This window comes from Trypanosoma brucei, chromosome 7 (assembly GCF_000002445.2).
Source record: "Trypanosoma brucei brucei TREU927 chromosome 7, complete sequence".
Lineage (NCBI taxonomy): Eukaryota > Euglenozoa > Kinetoplastea > Trypanosomatida > Trypanosomatidae > Trypanosoma > Trypanosoma brucei.
The window spans coordinates 61,015-84,500 of NC_007280.1; the positions used below are offsets into that span (position 1 = coordinate 61,015).

The 23,486-nt window shown below is 44.7% G+C and overlaps 13 protein-coding genes across 13 annotated transcripts, besides 7 other annotated features; all 13 read right to left on the reverse strand.

Moving 5' to 3' along the window:
* Positions 1–23,486: part of a sequence feature (sequence corresponds to BAC RPCI93-8P12) that runs on past both edges of the window.
* Positions 310–333: a sequence feature (AT_rich).
* On the reverse strand, positions 513–1,601 carry Tb927.7.340 (hypothetical protein, conserved; the record flags this gene model as incomplete). Its single annotated transcript, XM_840565.1, has 1 exon — positions 513–1,601. The coding sequence occupies one exon, from the start codon at positions 1,599–1,601 to the stop codon at positions 513–515; it is 1,089 nt and encodes a 362-aa protein (XP_845658.1).
* On the reverse strand, positions 1,809–2,528 carry Tb927.7.350 (hypothetical protein; the record flags this gene model as incomplete). Its single annotated transcript, XM_840566.1, has 1 exon — positions 1,809–2,528. One exon carries the CDS (start codon positions 2,526–2,528, stop codon positions 1,809–1,811), a length of 720 nt encoding a protein of 239 aa, XP_845659.1.
* Positions 4,433–4,454: a sequence feature (AT_rich).
* Tb927.7.360 (hypothetical protein, conserved) lies at positions 4,958–6,106 on the reverse strand (the record flags this gene model as incomplete). Its single annotated transcript, XM_840567.1, has 1 exon — positions 4,958–6,106. One exon carries the CDS (start codon positions 6,104–6,106, stop codon positions 4,958–4,960), a length of 1,149 nt encoding a protein of 382 aa, XP_845660.1.
* Positions 6,554–7,024, reverse strand: Tb927.7.370 (hypothetical protein, conserved; the record flags this gene model as incomplete). Its single annotated transcript, XM_840568.1, has 1 exon — positions 6,554–7,024. The coding sequence occupies one exon, from the start codon at positions 7,022–7,024 to the stop codon at positions 6,554–6,556; it is 471 nt and encodes a 156-aa protein (XP_845661.1).
* Positions 7,583–7,651: a sequence feature (AT_rich).
* On the reverse strand, positions 8,118–9,188 carry Tb927.7.380 (hypothetical protein, conserved; the record flags this gene model as incomplete). The annotated part of the gene is made up of 1 exon (XM_840569.1): positions 8,118–9,188. One exon carries the CDS (start codon positions 9,186–9,188, stop codon positions 8,118–8,120), a length of 1,071 nt encoding a protein of 356 aa, XP_845662.1.
* Tb927.7.390 (hypothetical protein, conserved) lies at positions 9,463–10,728 on the reverse strand (the record flags this gene model as incomplete). Its single annotated transcript, XM_840570.1, has 1 exon — positions 9,463–10,728. The coding sequence occupies one exon, from the start codon at positions 10,726–10,728 to the stop codon at positions 9,463–9,465; it is 1,266 nt and encodes a 421-aa protein (XP_845663.1).
* Positions 11,287–11,355: a sequence feature (AT_rich).
* On the reverse strand, positions 11,821–12,732 carry Tb927.7.400 (hypothetical protein, conserved; the record flags this gene model as incomplete). The annotated part of the gene is made up of 1 exon (XM_840571.1): positions 11,821–12,732. One exon carries the CDS (start codon positions 12,730–12,732, stop codon positions 11,821–11,823), a length of 912 nt encoding a protein of 303 aa, XP_845664.1.
* Positions 13,128–13,646, reverse strand: Tb927.7.410 (hypothetical protein, conserved; the record flags this gene model as incomplete). Its single annotated transcript, XM_840572.1, has 1 exon — positions 13,128–13,646. One exon carries the CDS (start codon positions 13,644–13,646, stop codon positions 13,128–13,130), a length of 519 nt encoding a protein of 172 aa, XP_845665.1.
* Positions 14,205–14,273: a sequence feature (AT_rich).
* On the reverse strand, positions 14,740–15,651 carry Tb927.7.420 (hypothetical protein, conserved; the record flags this gene model as incomplete). Its single annotated transcript, XM_840573.1, has 1 exon — positions 14,740–15,651. One exon carries the CDS (start codon positions 15,649–15,651, stop codon positions 14,740–14,742), a length of 912 nt encoding a protein of 303 aa, XP_845666.1.
* Positions 16,047–16,565, reverse strand: Tb927.7.430 (hypothetical protein, conserved; the record flags this gene model as incomplete). The annotated part of the gene is made up of 1 exon (XM_840574.1): positions 16,047–16,565. One exon carries the CDS (start codon positions 16,563–16,565, stop codon positions 16,047–16,049), a length of 519 nt encoding a protein of 172 aa, XP_845667.1.
* Positions 17,129–17,150: a sequence feature (AT_rich).
* Positions 17,652–18,644, reverse strand: Tb927.7.440 (hypothetical protein, conserved; the record flags this gene model as incomplete). Its single annotated transcript, XM_840575.1, has 1 exon — positions 17,652–18,644. One exon carries the CDS (start codon positions 18,642–18,644, stop codon positions 17,652–17,654), a length of 993 nt encoding a protein of 330 aa, XP_845668.1.
* Positions 18,919–21,231, reverse strand: Tb927.7.450 (hypothetical protein, conserved; the record flags this gene model as incomplete). The annotated part of the gene is made up of 1 exon (XM_840576.1): positions 18,919–21,231. The coding sequence occupies one exon, from the start codon at positions 21,229–21,231 to the stop codon at positions 18,919–18,921; it is 2,313 nt and encodes a 770-aa protein (XP_845669.1).
* Tb927.7.460 (protein farnesyltransferase beta subunit) lies at positions 21,540–23,297 on the reverse strand (the record flags this gene model as incomplete). Its single annotated transcript, XM_840577.1, has 1 exon — positions 21,540–23,297. One exon carries the CDS (start codon positions 23,295–23,297, stop codon positions 21,540–21,542), a length of 1,758 nt encoding a protein of 585 aa, XP_845670.1.

Below are 23,486 nucleotides of genomic sequence, written 5' to 3' on the forward strand. Positions count from 1 at the left end.
GTGGCCTTAACCAAACAAGTGCAAATACACGTATTTTAAAACCATGCGATAGGGGAAACTCGGTGAGGTGTTCGCATCTGGAGCATCAATCTTCAGTAGTCACTGGGGTGTACGTGTGAGGTGCGTTTACAGCCTTCCCGTAGCGACATGCAAATAAATATCAACAACTACTCGTGACGCAAGCGCCATGAAAAAAAAAAAACGCGTCTTGGTGCCATCCGCAAATAATTGTTTGTAATGGAAGTTTGCCAGCACGCGAGACGCCTTTTTATTTCGCCACGCGGCTGCAACCCCTAACCCCTCCCCCCCAAAAAAAAATAATAATAATAAATACGGCCCAACGCGCCGTCGCGCCCCCGCGATCGCGCTCATTTGAGCTCGAAGGGATAATATGACGAAGAACCGCCTCCCACTCCCCGCCTTCGTTTGCGAATGTGTTTTGAATTGACAAGGATAAAAATTGAACAAAATAAAAAAAAAAACGACCACAAGTACAAAGCATAGATCGAATGCTAGGAAGTTTGCAGTGTCTCCAATCGCCTAGCAAACCCAGCTATAAGGGAGGTTGTGCCACTCAAATCATCATAAAAAACATTATGACCTGCTTTCGGTAATATGTGTTCTTCCGTTGTTGCAATACTACAGCCTTTCCATAGGCCCTGGAGGCGTTTGTGCCTTCCCACTTCAGACTCGGCCCCTAATATGGAAAGAATAGGAACATCAATTTCCCCCCGTGCACAAACCCTCGCATCAGCGTCAGTTAAGAAAATGGATCCGTTGCGTAAGTTTTCATCCAATACGGGAAGGTTGCACCTCCACGATACATCAGGTGGCGCACCACCGCTTTTACGAATAATTTGTAAGTTAGTTGTGAGAAACCCCTGCAGCCTTCTGTCCCGAATGCCACACCGATTGAATTCCTCATGAGCACTGCGCATGTCCGTTATTGCCGAGAGACGCACCCTCCTCATATAATCAATATATTCATGTAACAAATTACGAAGTGACGACGGGAATAAGGATTTAGTGAGGGGCGGCATGTCCAGGCTGACAAAACCGGCAACGGGCGCCCGGTGCACATCTCCATGGCGATGATCCAAAAGGTATTTTGCCCACGTCAAGGTACCCATGCTGTGACCAACGGCTATAATCCTTGGTGTCATTAAATTACCCTCAGCCCGCTTCCCCGCCACAACATATCCGTGCCAATGCAGCCATTCACGCAAATCAGCCACCATATCTTCAAGTGTGTGAGTTGAGGTGTGCGGTGATCTGCCATGATTTCGACTGTCCACAACGATGGCCTCCACCGAAGCCGCCATGCGTTCCGTTGCTAAACATTCATGCAGCCGTCGGGCAAGCGACATAAGCGAACCTCCATGACTCAGAAATCCGTGCAAAAAGATGAAATGCACGGGGTTTTCCGGTGAGGAAACCCTCGCCGTATTTGATACCCTCGTGCTGTGGAGTTTAACGGGCGCCCTCACATTCCCCATGCGGTCAGAGCTCCTGAAACTATATGCCGGTTTCTTTTCCCTCCCCCCAACGGCGCGAGACTGAGAAAATCGTAAAAAGAAAAGGATATGAGTAAAGGAAGGCATCCTTTAGACCGTAGCCAAGCAGCTCCCAATTGATCATGTTTCCCGAAACAAGCAAGCAAACAATATTGTTCCCATTTCTTCGTTATTAATGCACCAGACATCTCGACTCGAGTGAAAAATATGACGATAAATTGATTGTTGCGGAAACGAGTGGCCCTTGTACCGCTGCCCAGTCAGGAGTGCCGTTCAAATATCGGAAAAGTCAATCTATTGCATGCAAGCACAGGCTTCCTGTAAGAAAATACCGTTTGTTTTGTATTCAACACTGCTGTTGCATTCACATCCTCCTTTTGGTGATGCACCGGACGAACGATGTCGCGAAAAGACAACCTTCCCAACGGCTATTTGATATATCAAAAAAGTTTCAGTTTTCCATAGTTCTGTACCAAACCAATGAAAACACAGAGATGTCTGCAGAGTTTTCCCAAATAAACTTTCTTCACACTCCAGCACGGGGAACCGCTCGGTGACTTTGCTAAGGGGATGTGGCGTGACAAAATCACAAAACAACTTCCTTCTTGTTTGTATTGTGTGTGTGTGGTTTCTGTTCGTACCAGAAAATGCACACGCTAATACCGACGTTATCTTCCGATACGCGTGATTGGTTTCGAAGTTTATACAGTCAGTCGAAGTGGTTAGAACCTTAGTTGGAGTGGTGAAACGTAAATAAGCTCCTCTGTCACTTGCAAAAGTGGTGGTCCTCCTTTTTCCCTTGGCGGCGAAAACTGTCCTCCAAAAACCCGGCGACATCACTTCATGATGCTGCACAGTAACCGATTCAAAAGTTTGTAGTGCCCAACTTGTCACGGTTTCGTTTCGATTAGTAATAGTGATGGGATATTTTAACCATACAAGTGAAATAACTGCTGGAGCTTTCCAGTGCCGCAACACCAAAAACTGTGTACAAGGAACTGAGGCCAAGGACATTATGGGGAAGCATAGAGGAGAATTGTTTCGATCCTCTCTTACAACAAATGTGGCAGGCAGTACATAACACCGATAGCATGGAAAACAAAACCATAGGCGTCACTCTATTTTCTCACCTTACCCCCTCCCCCCAATAACAGATGCGGCGTCAAGTGGTGAAAGTTGTCTTGCACAAACAACACAATATCGAGTAATTTGTAGCGCCTTTTTTTTTCTTGTTTAACTGTTAGTACGAGGAGAACATCATGATTGTTATTCCATTTTTTTCCTCGCGCGGCGTTGAAGGTGCTGAAAGTAAAAGTATGAAAACATTATCGAAATGAGTATAACCGCCAGGCATAGGAGCAACATCCCAAACACCTCAAAAATCACTACATGAGACTCCTTTTCCTTTGAAGCGCGCTCATTTCCATTAAATCCCGCATCGGTTACATTTGGAAATGAGGCCCCAACCAACAGAAAGTTATAAAATGCCAACATCCCAACACCTGTTGGTTGCGCACCGCAGCGCGAAATAGTAATTATACCAAAAATATGCTTACCTTTCCCCCCTTACGATTCCTAATTTAAGAAACAATAATTCCCCCCTCCTCCAACCTGAGTGTGCTATTAATCAAATAAAAACAACAATAACAATAACATGAACATGAACACAATGGAGTTGGTGACTGGTTAAGTAACACTGAGCCGCGTTACAGCCAACTTCGAACATAACAATGTAACAAGAGGCGCCGTATGGAAAGTGCCGTTTGTTGTCTGAAATTACAGCCTAAGGATTGGCGCAGCACACATTACTCATATGATAATCTCACTTTTGCAATTCAGATATTGGGAAATGCAACCTTCCGCAAACCCCATCATCACGCATTTCCATTTAAAAAGGGGTTTAAACCTGATAAAAAAAAAAAAAGAAAGCAAAGAGAAAATGTTATCCTCCTCCACCCCTGTTGTGTGGAGACTAAAAAAGCGGACGTTACTGAAAAGCCATTGTTAGTTTCGTGACCAAACACGCATGATTAGAGAACCATTTACGCACCATTACGAACCGTCTCGCTTCACCGTGCAACAATTAAAGCTGCAAAGATATGAAAAAAAAAAATGAGTTCCAGAATTGCATTGCCACGGCGACGCGATAATGCGATGAAAGATAAATGTCTATAAAAAAAATATATGACCAAATCGGTATTAAAAATTTTAAAAACAGCGTACTTCATTACATAACATAACACTGCACTACAAAGCAACCCACCACCATAATGGAGCGAATGCAAAAACACAATGCCCAGTGAAAAAAAAAACGCAAGTGGAAAGACATTCTACAACAGCGACCAAATCATGCATTAAACAAATTCCTTTCCCTCCAATAAAACTCACATTCGGTTAATTACACACCTGGCGCCCACAAGTCAAAATGTGCAATGCGCTAAAGATGTTGTGACTGCAGGATTGTACATCTCAAATAACATTCTCACAAGTATTGACTCTTCCGGCAGGTCTTCCAACTGAAGGTACGAATAATCAAACGCCGTCAACTCGCAACATTTAAAAGAAAATTATTTCTCTCCTTTCTTTCAGGGACTTTGAAATTGGAGGTTCTGCACAAATCCTCAATCCTCCGGCAGGTGTAAGCTCCACTTCATTTCAGTGGTCAGATACATAACTAAATGAAAGTAAAGTATAACTAAACGACAGAGAGATTAAAGCAAAGGGGAAAACAAGTAACGACACTTACAAACAAGAAACAAGATAGTAAAATAAGTAAGTGGAAAGAAACTTAGGGAATCTAGAAGAAACATGCAGATGAAATAAAAAGAATATGGAGTCCCAAAACACATCACAACGATAAAAACTGAATACCCCATGACAATAAAAATGGAAACAATTGTGTGGAAGAAAACACTGACAAAATAAATAAAAATAAAATAACAATATCACTATTTGAAAAAAAAAAAGAATCAAGGGCAAAACGAGTCAGATAAAATAGCAGATGGGTATAGCCGCTATTTGAACACTTTCACAATAAATCCATCAACAAACGATGGGTAAGATGCGGTGTCTCAACAATGCAGCGTCTGCACACAGAAATCTCCAGTGTCATGTGCCCACCCGAATGTTTAAAGACGCCACACCAATAGGATAGCATTTAAAAAACAATAATAACAGAAAAGATAAATATGTGGGAGACGTATGGTTTAAAAAAATGAGTAAAAAGACTTTTTTGTAGCACTGGTGCGGTACGTAAAAATTTAGTATACCATTGAATTAAATAAGAATATAATAATGAAACGACCAGCGAAGAAAGCATAGGGGTGAGAAACGCCGTAAGTGGCCCCTCCCGTTGCAGTAGCGCCCTGTAAACACGTGTTTAGCTAACGCCTAACTTCGACCTGTCGACACGGTAAGAGGATTAGGGAAACAGTTGACAGCTTTTAAAAATGTGCGGCAGCACTGTGAGAAAGTGCTGCAAGAAGGATCAGTAATGTGTATCCTCCTATAGATTCTGCATAGCTGCCGTCATTACCAACTTCTGCTTCCTCACCCTCATCGTCACCCAATTCCTGCACATGATCATCGTCAGAAATTTCCACTTTTCCTTCAGGATCCTTCTTCGGTACTTCCTCAACTTCCGTTCTTTCCGTCTTTTCCTTGTCCTCTGGAACCTCCACGTTTCCTTCAGGATCCTTCTTCGGTACTTCCTCAACTTCCGTTCTTTCCGTCTTTTCCTTGTCCTCTGGAACCTCCACGTTTCCTTCAGGATCCTTCTTCGGTACTTCCTCAACTTCCGTTCTTTCCGTCTTTTCCTTGTCCTCTGGAACCTCCACGTTTCCCTCAAATTCCTCCCTCGAAATCTCTTGAACATCCGCTTTTTCCGTCTCTGCCGTCCTTTCGGCTTCCTCAGCTGCCTTGTGTGCGTTGCTTTCAGCTGCCCTTGCTGCAACTCTTGCTTCGCTGGCACGCCGCACAGCAGCCTCTAATTGATCATATTCCGCCCTGAGATCAGCCATACCATCCGTCAAGATTTTGCAGATATCGCCAGTGAAGAACTCACACCCAAATTCCACAGCCTTTTTCAGCACCCAGGAGTTAACTCCTCTATTTGGGAGACTGCAGCCTCTCGCAATTCGTCTTGCAGTACTGGCGGCACTATTGTCCTCTGCAACACTTTTCAGATAATCATCAACCGGAGCGGTCTTTCCGGCTGCGAGCAGTGGGGCACGGGCCGCGTATTGCTCCACATCCGACAGGGCCGTCTTGGCGGCATTCTCCGCGCTCTCTGCTTCCTTTAGGGCAGCGCGAGCGCGTCCGACGGCCTCCTCCACCTTGGGAGTACTCGAAAAGGCATCCTCCGCTCGTCTCACGGCATCTTGGCAACCTTCTCTCGCTTTAGAGGCATCCGAGACATTCGCTGCCGCCAACGCTTTGAGGGCCTTCACACCGAAGGGTATTCCATGCAGCGCTTCTGAAAAGAGACATGCCGCACTTACATGGCTCACTGTGTTTTGAGACCCTTCCTCAATTATGGAGTCGGCGGTGACATACGTAAGTATAGCAAGCAAGCACAAAAAACGGGCAGTCATGATTATCCCGAATTGCTGTAGTGGTAGTTGTTAAAATGAATGTTAAGTCTAAATGCAGGCAACAGTAGGAAAGAGTGGGTAAATGTTTGTATTAATAATTTCCCCCCTCGTGGAAAGCAGTTGTAACATGGGAGGAGGCATGGATGTTGTTCTTTTTGTGATTTTTAAAATTTTTTGTGTTCAATTTTCTGAGCATTGCTTTATTGGAAGAGATGACGGGACTTATTGCTTTTTCACAGTTGCCGTCGCTAACGGTAGTTGCGTTTCACTATGGTTATTCTTTCGACTGTCCCTGTTCAGCTATAAGTTCTCGAATGGCGATTGTGCTTCCAGATTTTATACTTGCAGTTTTTAATCGGGAGAGAACGCTTTCCAGTCGCTCGAAAGGATCATCACTAACTGCAGCCAGAATGCTTTTCAAATAACTCAAGTCGGTTACAAGTTGTTCTACTGCAAGGGCCGCAGCATCGTCGCTATTAAGTGGGAAACACATTGTAATGTTTTGTCAGGAAAGAACTGAAGAACGGCCTTTACAGCTTCCATCAGTCCATTCATAACTACTTGAAATCGATCATACTTCATGATAGATTGCGAATCCTTTAAGAGGTCTTCCACGCGCTCTGCTTCTCGCCGTGCAAATGATTCCAGCACCTTAGGTTGCTCGAATATGTGTGCAAGCTCAGTTTGAGTATAAAAATTAATTTGCTCTGCAATATCGTCCCGCCTACACAAACTGTTTTTAACGTTTCTTCCGTCCTCAGCACCAACACATACCTTCGGAGGAGTAGAATCAATTTTAATACTAAGCTGCCTTACTGCCTCAAAGCAGGAAATAAGCTCAACATTCCTCTCCACACACTGCAAAATGGGAGTTAAGCAAGTGGAAAGACATTCTACAACAGCGATCAAATCATGCATTAAACAAACTCCTTTCCCTCCAATAAAACTCACATTCGGTTAATTACACACCTGGCGCCCACAAGTCAAAATGTGCAATGCGCTAAAGATGTTGTGACTGCAGGATTGTACATCTCAAATAATATTCTCACAAGTATTGACTCTTCCGGCAGGTCTTCCAACTGAAGGTACGAATAATCAAACGCCGTCAACTCGCAACATTTAAAGGAAAATTATTTCTCTCCTTTCCTTCAGAGACTTTGAAATTGGAGGTTCTGCACAAATCCTCAATCCTCCGGCAGGTGTAAGCTCCACTTCATTTCAGTGGTCAGATACATAACTAAATGAAAGTAAAGTATAACTAAACGACAGAGAGATTAAAGCAAAGGGGAAAACAAGCAACGACACTTACAAACAAGAAACAAGATAGTAAAATAAGTAAGTGGAAAGAAACTTAGGGAATCTAGAAGAAACATGCAGATGAAATAAAAAGAATATGGAGTCCCAAAACACATCGCAACGATAAAAACTGAATACCCCATGACAATAAAAATGGAAACAATTGTGTGGAGGGAAGGGTTATAAAAGAAAAAAAATAATAATAATGTTATCGTCTTTTTTTATCAAAAAAAATAAATAAATAAAAATGAAGTGAAGCAGATAAAATAGCAGATGGGTATAGCCGCTATTTGAACACTTTCACAATAAATCCATCAACAAACGATGGGTAAGATGCGGTGTCTCGACAATGCAGCGTCTGCACACAGAAATCTACAGTGTCATGCGCCCACCCGAATGTTTAAAGACGCCACACCAATAGGATAGCATTTAAAAAACAATAATAACAGAAAAGATAAATATGTGGGAGACGTATGGTTCAAAAAAATGAGTAAAAAGACTTTTTTGTAGCACTGGTGCGGTACGTAAAAATTTAGTATACCATTGAATTAAATAAGAATATAATAATGAAACGACCAGCGAAGAAAGCATAGGGGTGAGAAACGCCGTAAGTGGCCCCTCCCGTTGCAGTAGCGCCCTGTAAACACGTGTTTAGCTAACGCCTAACTTCGACCTGTCGACACGGTAAGAGGATTAGGGAAACAGTTGACAGCTTTTAAAAATGTGCGGCAGCACTGTGAAAAAGTGCTGCAAGAAGGATCAGTAATGTGTATCCTCCTATAGATTCTGCATAGCTGCCGTCATTACCAACTTCTGCTTCCTCACCCTCATCGTCACCCAATTCCTGCACATGATCATCGTCAGAAATTTCCACTTTTCCCTCAGGATCCTTCTTCGGTACTTCCTCAACTTCCGTTCTTTCCGTCTTTTCCTTGTCCTCTGGAACCTCCACGTTTCCTTCAGGATCCTTCTTCGGCACTTCCTCAACTTCCGTTCTTCCCGTCTTTTCCTTGTCCTCTGGAACCTCCACGTTTCCCTCAAATTCCTCCCTCGAAATCTCTTGAACATCCGCTTCTTCCGTCTCTGCCGTCCTTTCGGCTTCCTCAGCTGCCTTGCGTGCGTTGCTTTCAGCTGCCCTTGCTGCAACTCTTGCTTCGCCGGCACGCCGCACAGCAGCCTCTAATTGATCATATTCCGCCCTGAGATCAACCATACGCGTCCTCGCGATCCTACATATTTCACCCATGAAAATAGCACATGCGGATTCCACAGCCTGTGTCAGCACCCAGGAGTTAACTCCTCTATTTGGGAGACTGCAGCCTCTCGCAATTCGTCTTGCAGTACTGGCGGCACTATTGTCCTCTGCAACACTTTTCAGATAATCATCAATCGGAGCGGTCTTTCCGGCTGCGAGCAGTGGGGCACGGGCCGCGTATTGCTCCACATCCGACAGGGCCGTCTTGGCGGCATTCTCCGCGCTCTCTGCTTCCTTTAGGGCAGCGCGAGCGCGTCCGACGGCCTCCTCCGCTTTGGGATTATTCCAAGAGGCATCCTCCGCTCGTCTCACGGCATCTTGGCAACCTTCTCTCGCTTTAGAGGCATCCGAGACATTCGCTGCCGCCAACGCTTTGAGGGCCTTCACACCGAAGGGTATTCCATGCAGCGCTTCTGAAAAGAGACATGCCGCACTTACATGACTCACTGTGTTTTGAGACCCTTCCTCAATTATGGAGTCGGCGGTGACATACGTAAGTATAGCAAGCAAGCACAAAAAACGGGCAGTCATGATTATCCCGAGTTGCTGTAGTGGTAGTTGTTAAAATGAATGTTAAGTCTAAATGCAGGCAACAGTAGGAAAGAGTGGGTAAATGTTTGTATTAATAATTTCCCCCCTCGTGGAAAGCAGTTGTAACATGGGAGGAGGCATGGATGTTGTTCTTTTTGTGATTTTTAAAATTTTTTGTGTTAAATTTTCTGAGCATTGCTTTATTGGAAGAGATGACGGGACTTATTGCTTTTTCACAGTTGCCGTCGCTAACGGTAGTTGCGTTTCACTATGGTTATTCTTTCGACTGTCCCTGTTCAGCTATAAGTTCTCGAATGGCGATTGTGCTTCCAGATTTTATACTTGCAGTTTTTAATCGGGAGAGAACGCTTTCCAGTCGCTCGAAAGGATCATCACTAACTGCAGCCAGAATGCTTTTCAAATAACTCAAGTCGGTTACAAGTTGTTCTACTGCAAGGGCCGCAGCATCGTCGCTATTAAGTGGGAAACACATTATAATGTTGGCCACTTTAGACTCAATAAAGTCCGATACCGCCGTGCGCACAATATCATCTAACCAATATTCCGTTACTTCTTCGAGTAACTCTTCAATGCCGTCGAACCGTCCCTCGCTGCCACCCCGTAATGATTCGAGTGCTAATGGTATTTCCACAATGGCTTCACCAAAGCCGCGCACCATTTCACTAGGCGCAAGATGTAATGGCGTGTGTAGCACAGAATTGGAAATCACAGCGCTTCCTCCGTTACTCGACTGTAACCTCCAGAGTGGTTGCGACTCATAACCGTCAGCTGTGGCAATAACGGGAGCAATGACAGTTTGTTTTATAGCCTGCTGGCATTCAGCAGCACAAATCACCAGTACATTGTTTAGTGGCCGCCACAGCTGTTCACTTAGTTGACTATTGATAGACTCAACCTCAGTTGGACGTAGTCGGCGCACCTCCGCAGATTTGACATAGTCTTCGCACATTTTCTGCGTAGACAGAAGCAATTGTTGAACAATTTTGCGTAACGCTGAAAGGCGCTCTAACAACTCCGTCTGGTGCGTGTGAGGTGCGGGTTGAAAAAATGTCAGCGACTGGACGAGTGCCACCTTCCATCGGCTCACACAGATCGGTAATGTTTTGTCAGGAAAGAACTGAAGAACGGCCTTTACAGCTTCCATCAGTCCATTCATAACTACTTGAAATCGATCATACTTCATGATAGATTGCGAATCCTTTAAGAGGTCTTCCACGCGCTCTGCTTCTCGCCGTGCAAATGATTCCAGCACCTTAGGTTGCTCGAATATGTGTGCAAGCTCAGTTTGAGTATAAAAATTAATTTGCTCTGCAATATCGTCCCGCCTACACAAACTGTTTTTAACGTTTCTTCCGTCCTCAGCACCAACACATACCTTCGGAGGAGTAGAATCAATTTTAATACTAAGCTGCCTTACTGCCTCAAAGCAGGAAATAAGCTCAACATTCCTCTCCACACACTGCAAAATGGGAGTTAAGCAAGTGGAAAGACATTCTACAACAGCGACCAAATCATGCATTAAACAAATTCCTTTCCCTCCAATAAAACTCACATTCGGTTAATTACACACCTGGCGCCCACAAGTCAAAATGTGCAATGCGCTAAAGATGTTGTGACTGCAGGATTGTACATCTCAAATAATATTCTCACAAGTATTGACTCTTCCGGCAGGTTTTCCAACTGAAGGTACGAATAATCAAACGCCGTCAACTCGCAACATTTAAAAGAAAATTATTTCTCTCCTTTCTTTCAGGGACTTTGAAATTGGAGGTTCTGCACAAATCCTCAATCCTCCGGCAGGTGTAAGCTCCACTTCATTTCAGTGGTCAGATACATAACTAAATGAAAGTAAAGTATAACTAAACGACAGAGAGATTAAAGCAAAGGGGAAAACAAGCAACGACACTTACAAACAAGAAACAAGATAGTAAAATAAGTAAGTGGAAAGAAACTTAGGGAATCTAGAAGAAACATGCAGATGAAATAAAAAGAATATGGAGTCCCAAAACACATCGCAACGATAAAAACTGAATACCCCATGACAATAAAAATGGAAACAATTGTGTGGAGGGAAGGGTTATAAAAGAAAAAAAATAATAATAATGTTATCGTCTTTTTTTATCAAAAAAAATAAATAAATAAAAATGAAGTGAAGCAGATAAAATAGCAGATGGGTATAGCCGCTATTTGAACACTTTCACAATAAATCCATCAACAAACGATGGGTAAGATGCGGTGTCTCAACAATGCAGCGTCTGCACACAGAAATCTCCAGTGTCATGTGCCCACCCGAATGTTTAAAGACGCCACACCAATAGGATAGCATTTAAAAAACAATAATAACAGAAAAGATAAATATGTGGGAGACGTATGGTTTAAAAAAATGAGTAAAAAGACTTTTTTGTAGCACTGGTGCGGTACGTAAAAATTTAGTATACCATTGAATTAAATAAGAATATAATAATGAAACGACCAGCGAAGAAAGCATAGGGGTGAGAAACGCCGTAAGTGGCCCCTCCCGTTGCAGTAGCGCCCTGTAACACGTGTTTAGCTAACGCCTAACTTCGACCTGTCGACACGGTAAGAGGATTAGGGAAACAGTTGACAGCTTTTAAAAATGTGCGGCAGCACTGTGAAAAAGTGCTGCAAGAAGGATCAGTAATGTGTATCCTCCTATAGATTCTGCATAGCTGCCGTCATTACCAACTTCTGCTTCCTCACCCTCATCGTCACCCAATTCCTGCACATGATCATCGTCAGAAATTTCCACTTTTCCTTCAGGATCCTTCTTCGGCACTTCCTTAACTTTCGCTTTTTCCGTCTCTGCCGTCCTTTCGGCTTCCTCAGCTGCCTTGTGTGCGTTGCTTTCAGCTGCCCTTGCTGCAACTCTTGCTTCGCTGGCACGCCGCACAGCAGCCTCTAATTGATCATATTCCGCCCTGAGATCAGCCATACGCGCCCTCGCAGTGTTGCAGATAACTGTCATGAAAACGGCACAACCGGATTCCACAGCCTGTGTCAGTACCCAGGAACTAACTTCAAGTGGGGCATTGCAGTCTCTCGCAATTCGTCTTGCAGTACTGGCGGCACTATTGTCCTCTGCAACACTTTTCAGATAATCATCAACCAGAGCTACATTGTTGTTCGCGAGCGCTGAGGCATTGGCAGCGTATTGCTCCACATCCGACAGGGCCGTCTTGGCGGCATTCTCCGCGCTCTCTGCTTCCTTTAGGGCAGCGCGAGCGCGTCCGACGGCCTCCTCCACCTTGGGAGTACTCGAAAAGGCATCCTCCGCTCGTCTCACGGCATCTTGGCAACCTTCTCTCGCTTTAGAGGCATCCGAGACATTCGCTGCCGCCGACGTCTTGAACACTTTGACACTGTTGGGTACTCCATGCAGCGCTTCCGACATGAGACATGCCGCACTTACATGACTCACTGTGTCTTGAAACCCTTCCCCACCTTTGGGACCGGTGGTGACATACATAAGTATAGCAAGCAAGCACAAAAAACGGGCAGTCATGATTATCCCGAATTGCTGTAGTGGTAGTTGTTAAAATGAATGTTAAGTCTAAATGCAGGCAACAGTAGGAAAGAGTGGGTAAATGTTTGTATTAATAATTTCCCCCCTCGTGGAAAGCAGTTGTAACATGGGAGGAGGCATGGATGTTGTTCTTTTTGTGATTTTTAAAATTTTTTGTGTTCAATTTTCTGAGCATTGCTTTATTGGAAGAGATGACGGGACTTATTGCTTTTTCACAGTTGCCGTCGCTAACGGTAGTTGCGTTTCACTATGGTTATTCTTTCGACTGTCCCTGTTCAGCTATAAGTTCTCGAATGGCGATTGTGCTTCCAGATTTTATACTTGCACTTTTTAATCGGGAGAGAACGCTTTCCAGTCGCTCGAAAGGATCATCACTAACTGCAGCCAGAATGCTTTTCAAATAACTCAAGTCGGTTACAAAATGACAGCGACTGGACGAGTGCCACCTTCCATCGGCTCACACAGATCGGTAATGTTTTGTCAGGAAAGAACTGAAGAACGGCCTTTACAGCTTCCATCAGTCCATTCATAACTACTTGAAATCGATCATACTTCATGATAGATTGCGAATCCTTTAAGAGGTCTTCCACGCGCTCTGCTTCTCGCCGTGCAAATGATTTCAGCACCTTAGGTTGCTCGAATATGTGTGCAAGCTCAGTTTGAGTATAAAAATTAATTTGCTCTGCAATATCGTCCCGCCTACACAAACTGTTTTTAACGTTTCTTCCGTCCTCAGCACCAACACATACCTTCGGAGGAGTAGAATCAATTTTAATACTAAGCTGCCTTACTGCCTCAAAGCAGGAAATAAGCTCAACATTCCTCTCCACACACTGCAAAATGGGAGTTAAGCAAGTGGAAAGACATTCTACAACAGCGACCAAATCATGCATTAAACAAATTCCTTTCCCTCCAATAAAACTCACATTCGGTTAATTACACACCTGGCGCCCACAAGTCAAAATGTGCAATGCGCTAAAGATGTTGTGACTGCAGGATTGTACATCTCAAATAATATTCTCACAAGTATTGACTCTTCCGGCAGGTCTTCCAACTGAAGGTACGAATAATCAAACGCCGTCAACTCGCAACATTTAAAAGAAAATTATTTCTCTCCTTTCTTTCAGGGACTTTGAAATTGGAGGTTCTGCACAAATCCTCAATCCTCCGGCAGGTGTAAGCTCCACTTCATTTCAGTGGTCAGATACATAACTAAATGAAAGTAAAGTATAACTAAACGACAGAGAGATTAAAGCAAAGGGGAAAACAAGCAACGACACTTACAAACAAGAAACAAGATAGTAAAATAAGTAAGTGGAAAGAAACTTAGGGAATCTAGAAGAAACATGCAGATGAAATAAAAAGAATATGGAGTCCCAAAACACATCGCAACGATAAAAACTGAATACCCCATGACAATAAAAATGGAAACAATTGTGTGGAGGGAAGGGTTATAAAAGAAAAAAAATAATAATAATGTTATCGTCTTTTTTTATCAAAAAAAATAAATAAATAAAAATGAAGTGAAGCAGATAAAATAGCAGATGGGTATAGCCGCTATTTGAACACTTTCACAATAAATCCATCAACAAACGATGGGTAAGATGCGGTGTCTCAACAATGCAGCGTCTGCACACAGAAATCTCCAGTGTCATGTGCCCACCCGAATGTTTAAAGACGCCACACCAATAGGATAGCATTTAAAAAACAATAATAACAGAAAAGATAAATATGTGGGAGACGTATGGTTTAAAAAAATGAGTAAAAAGACTTTTTTGTAGCACTGGTGCGGTACGTAAAAATTTAGTATACCATTGAATTAAATAAGAATATAATAATGAAACGACCAGCGAAGAAAGCATAGGGGTGAGAAACGCCGTAAGTGGCCCCTCCCGTTGCAGTAGCGCCCTGTAAACACGTGTTTAGCTAACGCCTAACTTCGACCTGTCGACACGGTAAGAGGATTAGGGAAACAGTTGACAGCTTTTAAAAATGTGCGGCAGCACTGTGAGAAAGTGCTGCAAGAAGGATCAGTAATGTGTATCCTCCTATAGATTCTGCATAGCTGCCGTCATTACCAACTTCTGCTTCCTCACCCTCATCGTCACCCAATTCCTGCACATGATCATCGTCAGAAATTTCCACTTTTCCTTCAGGATCCTTCTTCGGCACTTCCTTAACTTTCGCTTTTTCCGTCTCTGCCGTCCTTTCGGCTTCCTCAGCTGCCTTGTGTGCGTTGCTTTCAGCTGCCCTTGCTGCAACTCTTGCTTCGCTGGCACGCCGCACAGCAGCCTCTAATTGATCATATTCCGCCCTGAGATCAGCCATACGCGTCCTCGCAGTGTTGCAGATAACTGTCATGAAAACGGCACAACCGGATTCCACAGCCTGTGTCAGTACCCAGGAACTAACTTCAAGTGGGGCATTGCAGTCTCTCGCAATTCGTCTTGCAGTACTGGCGGCACTATTGTCCTCTGCAACACTTTTCAGATAATCATCAACCAGAGCTACATTGTTGTTCGCGAGCGCTGAGGCATTGGCAGCGTATTGCTCCACATCCGACAGGGCCGTCTTGGCGGCATTCTCCGCGCTCTCTGCTTCCTTTAGGGCAGCGCGAGCGCGTCCGACGGCCTCCTCCACCTTGGGAGTACTCGAAAAGGCATCCTCCGCTCGTCTCACGGCATCTTGGCAACCTTCTCTCGCTTTAGAGGCATCCAAGACATTCGCTGCCGCCGACGTCTTGAACACTTTGACACTGTTGGGTACTCCATGCAGCGCTTCCGACATGAGACATGCCGCACTTACATGACTCACTGTGTCTTGAAACCCTTCCCCACCTTTGGGACCGGTGGTGACATACGTAAGTATAGCAAGCAAGCACAAAAAACGGGCAGTCATGATTATCCCGAATTGCTGTAGTGGTAGTTGTTAAAATGAATGTTAAGTCTAAATGCAGGCAACAGTAGGAAAGAGTGGGTAAATGTTTGTATTAATAATTTCCCCCCTCGTGGAAAGCAGTTGTAACATGGGAGGAGGCATGGATGTTGTTCTTTTTGTGATTTTTAAAATTTTTTGTGTTCAATTTTCTGAGCATTGCTTTATTGGAAGAGATGACGGGACTTATTGCTTTTTCACAGTTGCCGTCGCTAACGGTAGTTGCGTTTCACTATGGTTATTCTTTCGACTGTCCCTGTTCAGCTATAAGTTCTCGAATGGCGATTGTGCTTCCAGATTTTATACTTGCAGTTTTTAATCGGGAGAGAACGCTTTCCAGTCGCTCGAAAGGATCATCACTAACTGCAGCCAGAATGCTTTTCAAATAACTCAAGTCGGTTACAAAATGACAGCGACTGGACGAGTGCCACCTTCCATCGGCTCACACAGATCGGTAATGTTTTGTCAGGAAAGAACTGAAGAACGGCCTTTACAGCTTCCATCAGTCCATTCATAACTACTTGAAATCGATCATACTTCATGATAGATTGCGAATCCTTTAAGAGGTCTTCCACGCGCTCTGCTTCTCGCCGTGCAAATGATTCCAGCACCTTAGGTTGCTCGAATATGTGTGCAAGCTCAGTTTGAGTATAAAAATTAATTTGCTCTGCAATATCGTCCCGCCTACACAAACTGTTTTTAACGTTTCTTCCGTCCTCAGCACCAACACATACCTTCGGAGGAGTAGAATCAATTTTAATACTAAGCTGCCTTACTGCCTCAAAGCAGGAAATAAGCTCAACATTCCTCTCCACACACTGCAAAATGGGAGTTAAGCAAGTGGAAAGACATTCTACAACAGCGACCAAATCATGCATTAAACAAATTCCTTTCCCTCCAATAAAACTCACATTCGGTTAATTACACACCTGGCGCCCACAAGTCAAAATGTGCAATGCGCTAAAGATGTTGTGACTGCAGGATTGTACATCTCAAATAATATTCTCACAAGTATTGACTCTTCCGGCAGGTTTTCCAACTGAAGGTACGAATAATCAAACGCCGTCAACTCGCAACATTTAAAAGAAAATTATTTCTCTCCTTTCTTTCAGGGACTTTGAAATTGGAGGTTCTGCACAAATCCTCAATCCTCCGGCAGGTGTAAGCTCCACTTCATTTCAGTGGTCAGATACATAACTAAATGAAAGTAAAGTATAACTAAACGACAGAGAGATTAAAGCAAAGGGGAAAACAAGCAACGACACTTACAAACAAGAAACAAGATAGTAAAATAAGTAAGTGGAAAGAAACTTAGGGAATCTAGAAGAAACATGCAGATGAAATAAAAAGAATATGGAGTCCCAAAACACATCGCAACGATAAAAACTGAATACCCCATGACAATAAAAATGGAAACAATTGTGTGGAAGAAAACACTGACAAAATAAATAAAAATAAAATAACAATATCACTATTTGAAAAAAAAAAGAATCAAGGGCAAAACGAGTCAGATAAAATAGCAGATGGGTATAGCCGCTATTTGAACACTTTCACAATAAATCCATCAACAAACGATGGGTAAGATGCGGTGTCTCGACAATGCAGCGTCTGCACACAGAAATCTACAGTGTCATGCGCCCACCCGAATGTTTAAAGACGCCACACCAATAGGATAGCATTTAAAAAACAATAATAACAGAAAAGATAAATATGTGGGAGACGTATGGTTCAAAAAATGAGTAAAAAGACTTTTTTGTAGCACTGGTGCGGTACGTAAAAATTTAGTATACCATTGAATTAAATAAGAATATAATAATGAAACGACCAGCGAAGAAAGCATAGGGGTGAGAAACGCCGTAAGTGGCCCCTCCCGTTGCAGTAGCGCCCTGTAAACACGTGTTTAGCTAACGCCTAACTTCGACCTGTCGACACGGTAAGAGGATTAGGGAAACAGTTGACAGCTTTTAAAAATGTGCGGCAGCACTGTGAAAAAGTGCTGCAAGAAGGATCAGTAATGTGTATCCTCCTATAGATTCTGCATAGCTGCCGTCATTACCAACTTCTGCTTCCTCACCCTCATCGTCACCCAATTCCTGCACATGATCATCGTCAGAAATTTCCACTTTTCCTTCAGGATCCTTCTTCGGCACTTCCTCAACTTCCGTTCTTCCCGTCTTTTCCTTGTCCTCTGGAACCTCCACGTTTCCCTCAAATTCCTCCCTCGAAATCTCTTGAACATCCGCTTCTTCCGTCTCTGCCGTCCTTTCGGCTTCCTCAGCTGCCTTGCGTGCGTTGCTTTCAGCTGCCCTTGCTGCAACTCTTGCTTCGCTGGCACGCCGCACAGCAGCCTCTAATTGATCATATTCCGCCCTGAGATCAACCATACGCGTCCTCGCGATCCTACATATTTCACCCATGAAAATAGCACATGCGGATTCCACAGCCTGTGTCAGCACCCAGGAGTTAACTCCTCTATTTGGGAGACTGCAGCCTCTCGCAATTCGTCTTGCAGTACTGGCGGCACTATTGTCCTCTGCAACACTTTTCAGATAATCATCAATCGGAGCGGTCTTTCCGGCTGCGAGCAGTGGGGCACGGGCCGCGTATTGCTCCACATCCGACAGGGCCGTCTTGGCGGCATTCTCCGCGCTCTCTGCTTCCTTTAGGGCAGCGCGAGCGCGTCCGACGGCCTCCTCCACCTTGGGAGTACTCGAAAAGGCATCCTCCGCTCGTCTCACGGCATCTTGGCAACCTTCTCTCGCTTTAGAGGCATCCGAGACATTCGCTGCCGCCGACGCTTTGAGGGCCTTCACACCGAAGGGTATTCCATGCAGCGCTTCTGAAAAGAGACATGCCGCACTTACATGACTCACTGTGTTTTGAGACCCTTCCTCAATTATGGAGTCGGCGGTGACATACGTAAGTATAGCAAGCAAGCACAAAAAACGGGCAGTCATGATTATCCCGAATTGCTGTAGTGGTAGTTGTTAAAATGAATGTTAAGTCTAAATGCAGGCAACAGTAGGAAAGAGTGGGTAAATGTTTGTATTAATAATTTCCCCCCTCGTGGAAAGCAGTTGTAACATGGGAGGAGGCATGGATGTTGTTCTTTTTGTGATTTTTAAAATTTTTTGTGTTCAATTTTCTGAGCATTGCTTTATTGGAAGAGATGACGGGACTTATTGCTTTTTCACAGTTGCCGTCGCTAACGGTAGTTGCGTTTCACTATGGTTATTCTTTCGACTGTCCCTGTTCAGCTATAAGTTCTCGAATGGCGATTGTGCTTCCAGATTTTATACTTGCAGTTTTTAATCGGGAGAGAACGCTTTCCAGTCGCTCGAAAGGATCATCACTAACTGCAGCCAGAATGCTTTTCAAATAACTCAAGTCGGTTACAAGTTGTTCTACTGCAAGGGCCGCAGCATCGTCGCTATTAAGTGGGAAACACATTATAATGTTGGCCACTTTAGACTCAATAAAGTCCGATACCGCCGTGCGCACAATATCATCTAACCAATATTCCGTTACTTCTTCGAGTAACTCTTCAATGCCGTCGAACCGTCCCTCGCTGCCACCCCGTAATGATTCGAGTGCTAATGGTATTTCCACAATGGCTTCACCAAAGCCGCGCACCATTTCACTAGGCGCAAGATGTAATGGCGTGTGTAGCACAGAATTGGAAATCACAGCGCTTCCTCCGTTACTCGACTGTAACCTCCAGAGTGGTTGCGACTCATAACCGTCAGCTGTGGCAATAACGGGAGCAATGACAGTTTGTTTTATAGCCTGCTGGCATTCAGCAGCACAAATCACCAGTACATTGTTTAGTGGCCGCCACAGCTGTTCACTTAGTTGACTATTGATAGACTCAACCTCAGTTGGACGTAGTCGGCGCACCTCCGCAGATTTGACATAGTCTTCGCACATTTTCTGCGTAGACAGAAGCAATTGTTGAACAATTTTGCGTAACGCTGAAAGGCGCTCTAACAACTCCGTCTGGTGCGTGTGAGGTGCGGGTTGAAAAAATGTCAGCGACTGGACGAGTGCCACCTTCCATCGGCTCACACAGATCGGTAATGTTTTGTCAGGAAAGAACTGAAGAACGGCCTTTACAGCTTCCATCAGTCCATTCATAACTACTTGAAATCGATCATACTTCATGATAGATTGCGAATCCTTTAAGAGGTCTTCCACGCGCTCTGCTTCTCGCCGTGCAAATGATTCCAGCACCTTAGGTTGCTCGAATATGTGTGCAAGCTCAGTTTGAGTATAAAAATTAATTTGCTCTGCAATATCGTCCCGCCTACACAAACTGTTTTTAACGTTTCTTCCGTCCTCAGCACCAACACATACCTTCGGAGGAGTAGAATCAATTTTAATACTAAGCTGCCTTACTGCCTCAAAGCAGGAAATAAGCTCAGGATTCCTCTCCACACACTGCAAAATGGGAGTTAAGCAAGTGGAAAGACATTCTACAATTTCATCTGCCATTAAACGCAAAACTTTCACGGGTTGCGACTCGGGCCCTTCAGAAATCTCCGCATTATCCGTGATATCGCGATTACCGCTGTAAACATGTGCCAACTGCATTAAATAGTCTAACTGGTCGGTGAGTGCACATCCTAAGGAAGGTATAAGTTGCGTTTTCAGCACCTCTGCCGCACGCACGGGAGAAATTGGATGCCTTGAAACTTTTGACTCAGAGTGATGTAGCAGACAAAACACTTTTTCCTTTTCGGAGGCTATGCTCTCTGCGGAAAATTGCTGAAGAACAGCATCAGCCCTCCCAATAGTATCAAGTACCTTGAGGAGATGAGCAGCACGGTCTACTACTCTTCGGCGTAACTGTTCCATACATTCGGTCTCCACCACGCGTTGCAGGAGTTGTTCATGCCTCTCAACTGCTTCCAGCTGCTTTCCACCAAACGTTACCTCTAATTTCTGAAGGTCTGCGAGGTTTTGCCGCACCTCCCTAATAGACACCGCCACTAAGTCTATGTCCACCTCTGACACCGAAACACGAAGTTTCTCCATAATATCGTCCAATTGCTTCATATTGCTATCAACTTCCGATGCCTTCTTAAGTGTTTCAGAGCAGCGCATGAGCTTCTTCTGCGTTTTCTTCAGATCATTGAGCTGTGCAACGTATGGTTTGGAGATCATTTCTACCGCTGGTTGCGCCTCCTCTCTTATTTTGCAAAGTGCCTGTTGAAGTTGTTGAACTTCCGTAACCATACGGCCGACTTCCAGCCCAGTTCGGGGGAGCCGAACGAGCGCCTGTGTGATAGTGTCGTCAACAGAACTTGCAACCTCCTGTGAGTATGAATGCAATCTGCCGTACAAATTTGTGATGCGCCCTTCCAACTCCGCATCGGTTTCTACCCCATCAGGATTCGCCGAAGAAATACATTGCAAAGAGGTATTTATCCACTGAATAACGTCAAAGTTCTCACTTGCTAATTCATCTAACGAGAACGCGAACGACGCGGGATCAGTGGAAGGTGAAGTACCAATCGAAGGGTTTGGATTTGGTACGTCCTGCATTTTTGGGCTTAAAGAAGAAGGAAAGTTAAGGCAGCAGTGCACACCAAAGATGAAGAAGCCGGTTACGAACCCGGAGAAGGCGTATCACAACTACAGAGGAAGATCAAATGTATTGGGGTTCTGTTCCATCCTTTTCGCACTGAAGTTACATTCGCTGCCAATTATAAAAAATAGAAGTTGTATAGAGGTGTTTGTCACATGGAAACATTTACCACGCGACTCAACCCCGCTCTCCTCCCACTTTTTTTTTTTTGATCGTCCCCAGACTGAATGTCTTCGGGGCACAACACTTTGAAATACCTTTAACGTCAGCACATGAAAGTCTTTGCGCCCCAAGTACGCAGTGCAAACAAAACCTTTGACTGGTTGATGTTGAAAATGGGGTTTGTAGGGCGAAGACAGTTCTTGCTCAGGTGCAACTCACTACTAACACCACTACGTTCATCTGAAGGGAGGACAATTCCATAACTGTCCCTCCGCCCAGGAATATAACCCCGTGAGACCGCAGCTGCATAAAATGAGTTCCCACTCAAGTCACGGCCGTCTCTGTTGACTTGCATGCCTTGCAGATTTTGCGCGGAGCTCATCCCTGAAAGTGAATAACAAGTGTGATAAAAATCATTGGGATAGTTCGGTTTATCCATCAACCCACCTTCTTCCCTGTTTTGGCAGCACGCCAAAATGTAAAGTTGTAGCCGCCTCTGATTGAAGTAAAAGTCGCCCGCATCGTCGTCCAAAACGTTAGGTACACCTGATGATGACCACGACGCTGCAAGTGGTGTAGCGCTAAGGTACGCTTCCACACGGCTGGCTCGTTCCTGTTTTTCTTCCTCATGTTGGGACCATGCCTCAAAACTCTCTGGATGTAAGTTTGAGATGTCGACCAACTGCGCGTGGTCGAGCAAAAGCATTTCCCGTGATGTTAAGCTGCGTTTCGTTTCACCACAAGTCGTTATTTTAGCAAGGCTCTCACCAACACGCAGTAACACGTGTGATGCGCCCACCCAGTGGGCGTAGCAAGAGTCCACCAGTTTATTTGTTCTTCCGTTAAAACCACCTTCAAAACGCAGTTGACGCGCCGCTAGCCATCCTCTCAACGCCGTATAATTGCATAACTCTGGTCTCTTCATCAAAATCAGGGCAGCTAACCCGCATTGAGTGTAGGCCCCGTGCGCTTCGCTGGCAAACCTCCCGCACGCAAATCCGCCCTCGTGTGTCTGACACGAAGCTACGAATTGCGCCTCCTGCTCTCTCAGAATATCTCCACTACTTGCATCCACGTCCTGGAGCTGTAGTAATGTGGTAATAACCGCGACACAATATGATGCGCGAATATCCGCCTCCCCGCCTATGTGCATGCGGAAACTGCCGTCGGCACAGCGAAGTGAGAGCAACCAGCGCTTAATGGCGGAACGTGGAAGAGCCTGAAGGTATTCTGGACATTCCAGGATGCAGAGCGAGCAAACTCCCGCGTACGATGTAGCCAAATGCGGAATCTGTCCATAGTTTCCCCCGGAGAACCCAATAGCACACGTATGATCAGCATCGCACCGACGGAGAAAATCATACACATTGCCACATTGCTGAGGCATGCTTCCCTTTCCGTGCTTTCCCCCTTCTTCACTTCCCCAACAACCCTTCTGCTCATCTTCAACAGGTTGTTCCTGCAAGCAGCTGAGTATGAACTCCCCTAATGCGTCTTGAGATATCTGCTCATACAATTTCTCTGTGATTCCGAGCATCTCAGCAGCCTGCAACGTCCAGTAAACCATCCACGGCTGCGCGTTGTACAGCCGTTGCGCATACTCAGGAAGCTTTACCAACCGACTCTTCAGGTACTTTTCGTGGCTCTCTCGGTTGAGAGAATGTACAATCCCCTCCTCGTTGTCTATAGTACACATTTCCTCTTCTTTCTCATTGGAATCGGCATGCAAATAGATGTTAGAGTGCGTACCCCAAAGATCGCAGACCTCCGGCCGGTATTTCTCTAAAAAACGTAAGAGAGTGAGCTCAACTTCCCGTTGAGCGTGAGTGGTGGATGATGCTGGAGGTGGTACAAAAGACATTACTATGTATCGTTGCACTCCAGTGGAATGCGACAGCCTGCCGGCTTAACGTACTGAAACCAACTACAACTCGAGGTTCTTAAGCTCAAAGGAATATGAATGAAGGATATTTTTCCGTGCAGTAAAATAATAGTGACGGCTCAGTTACGAAACTCCAGGGTTTGGTTGAACACTAGGCAGAGAAACACT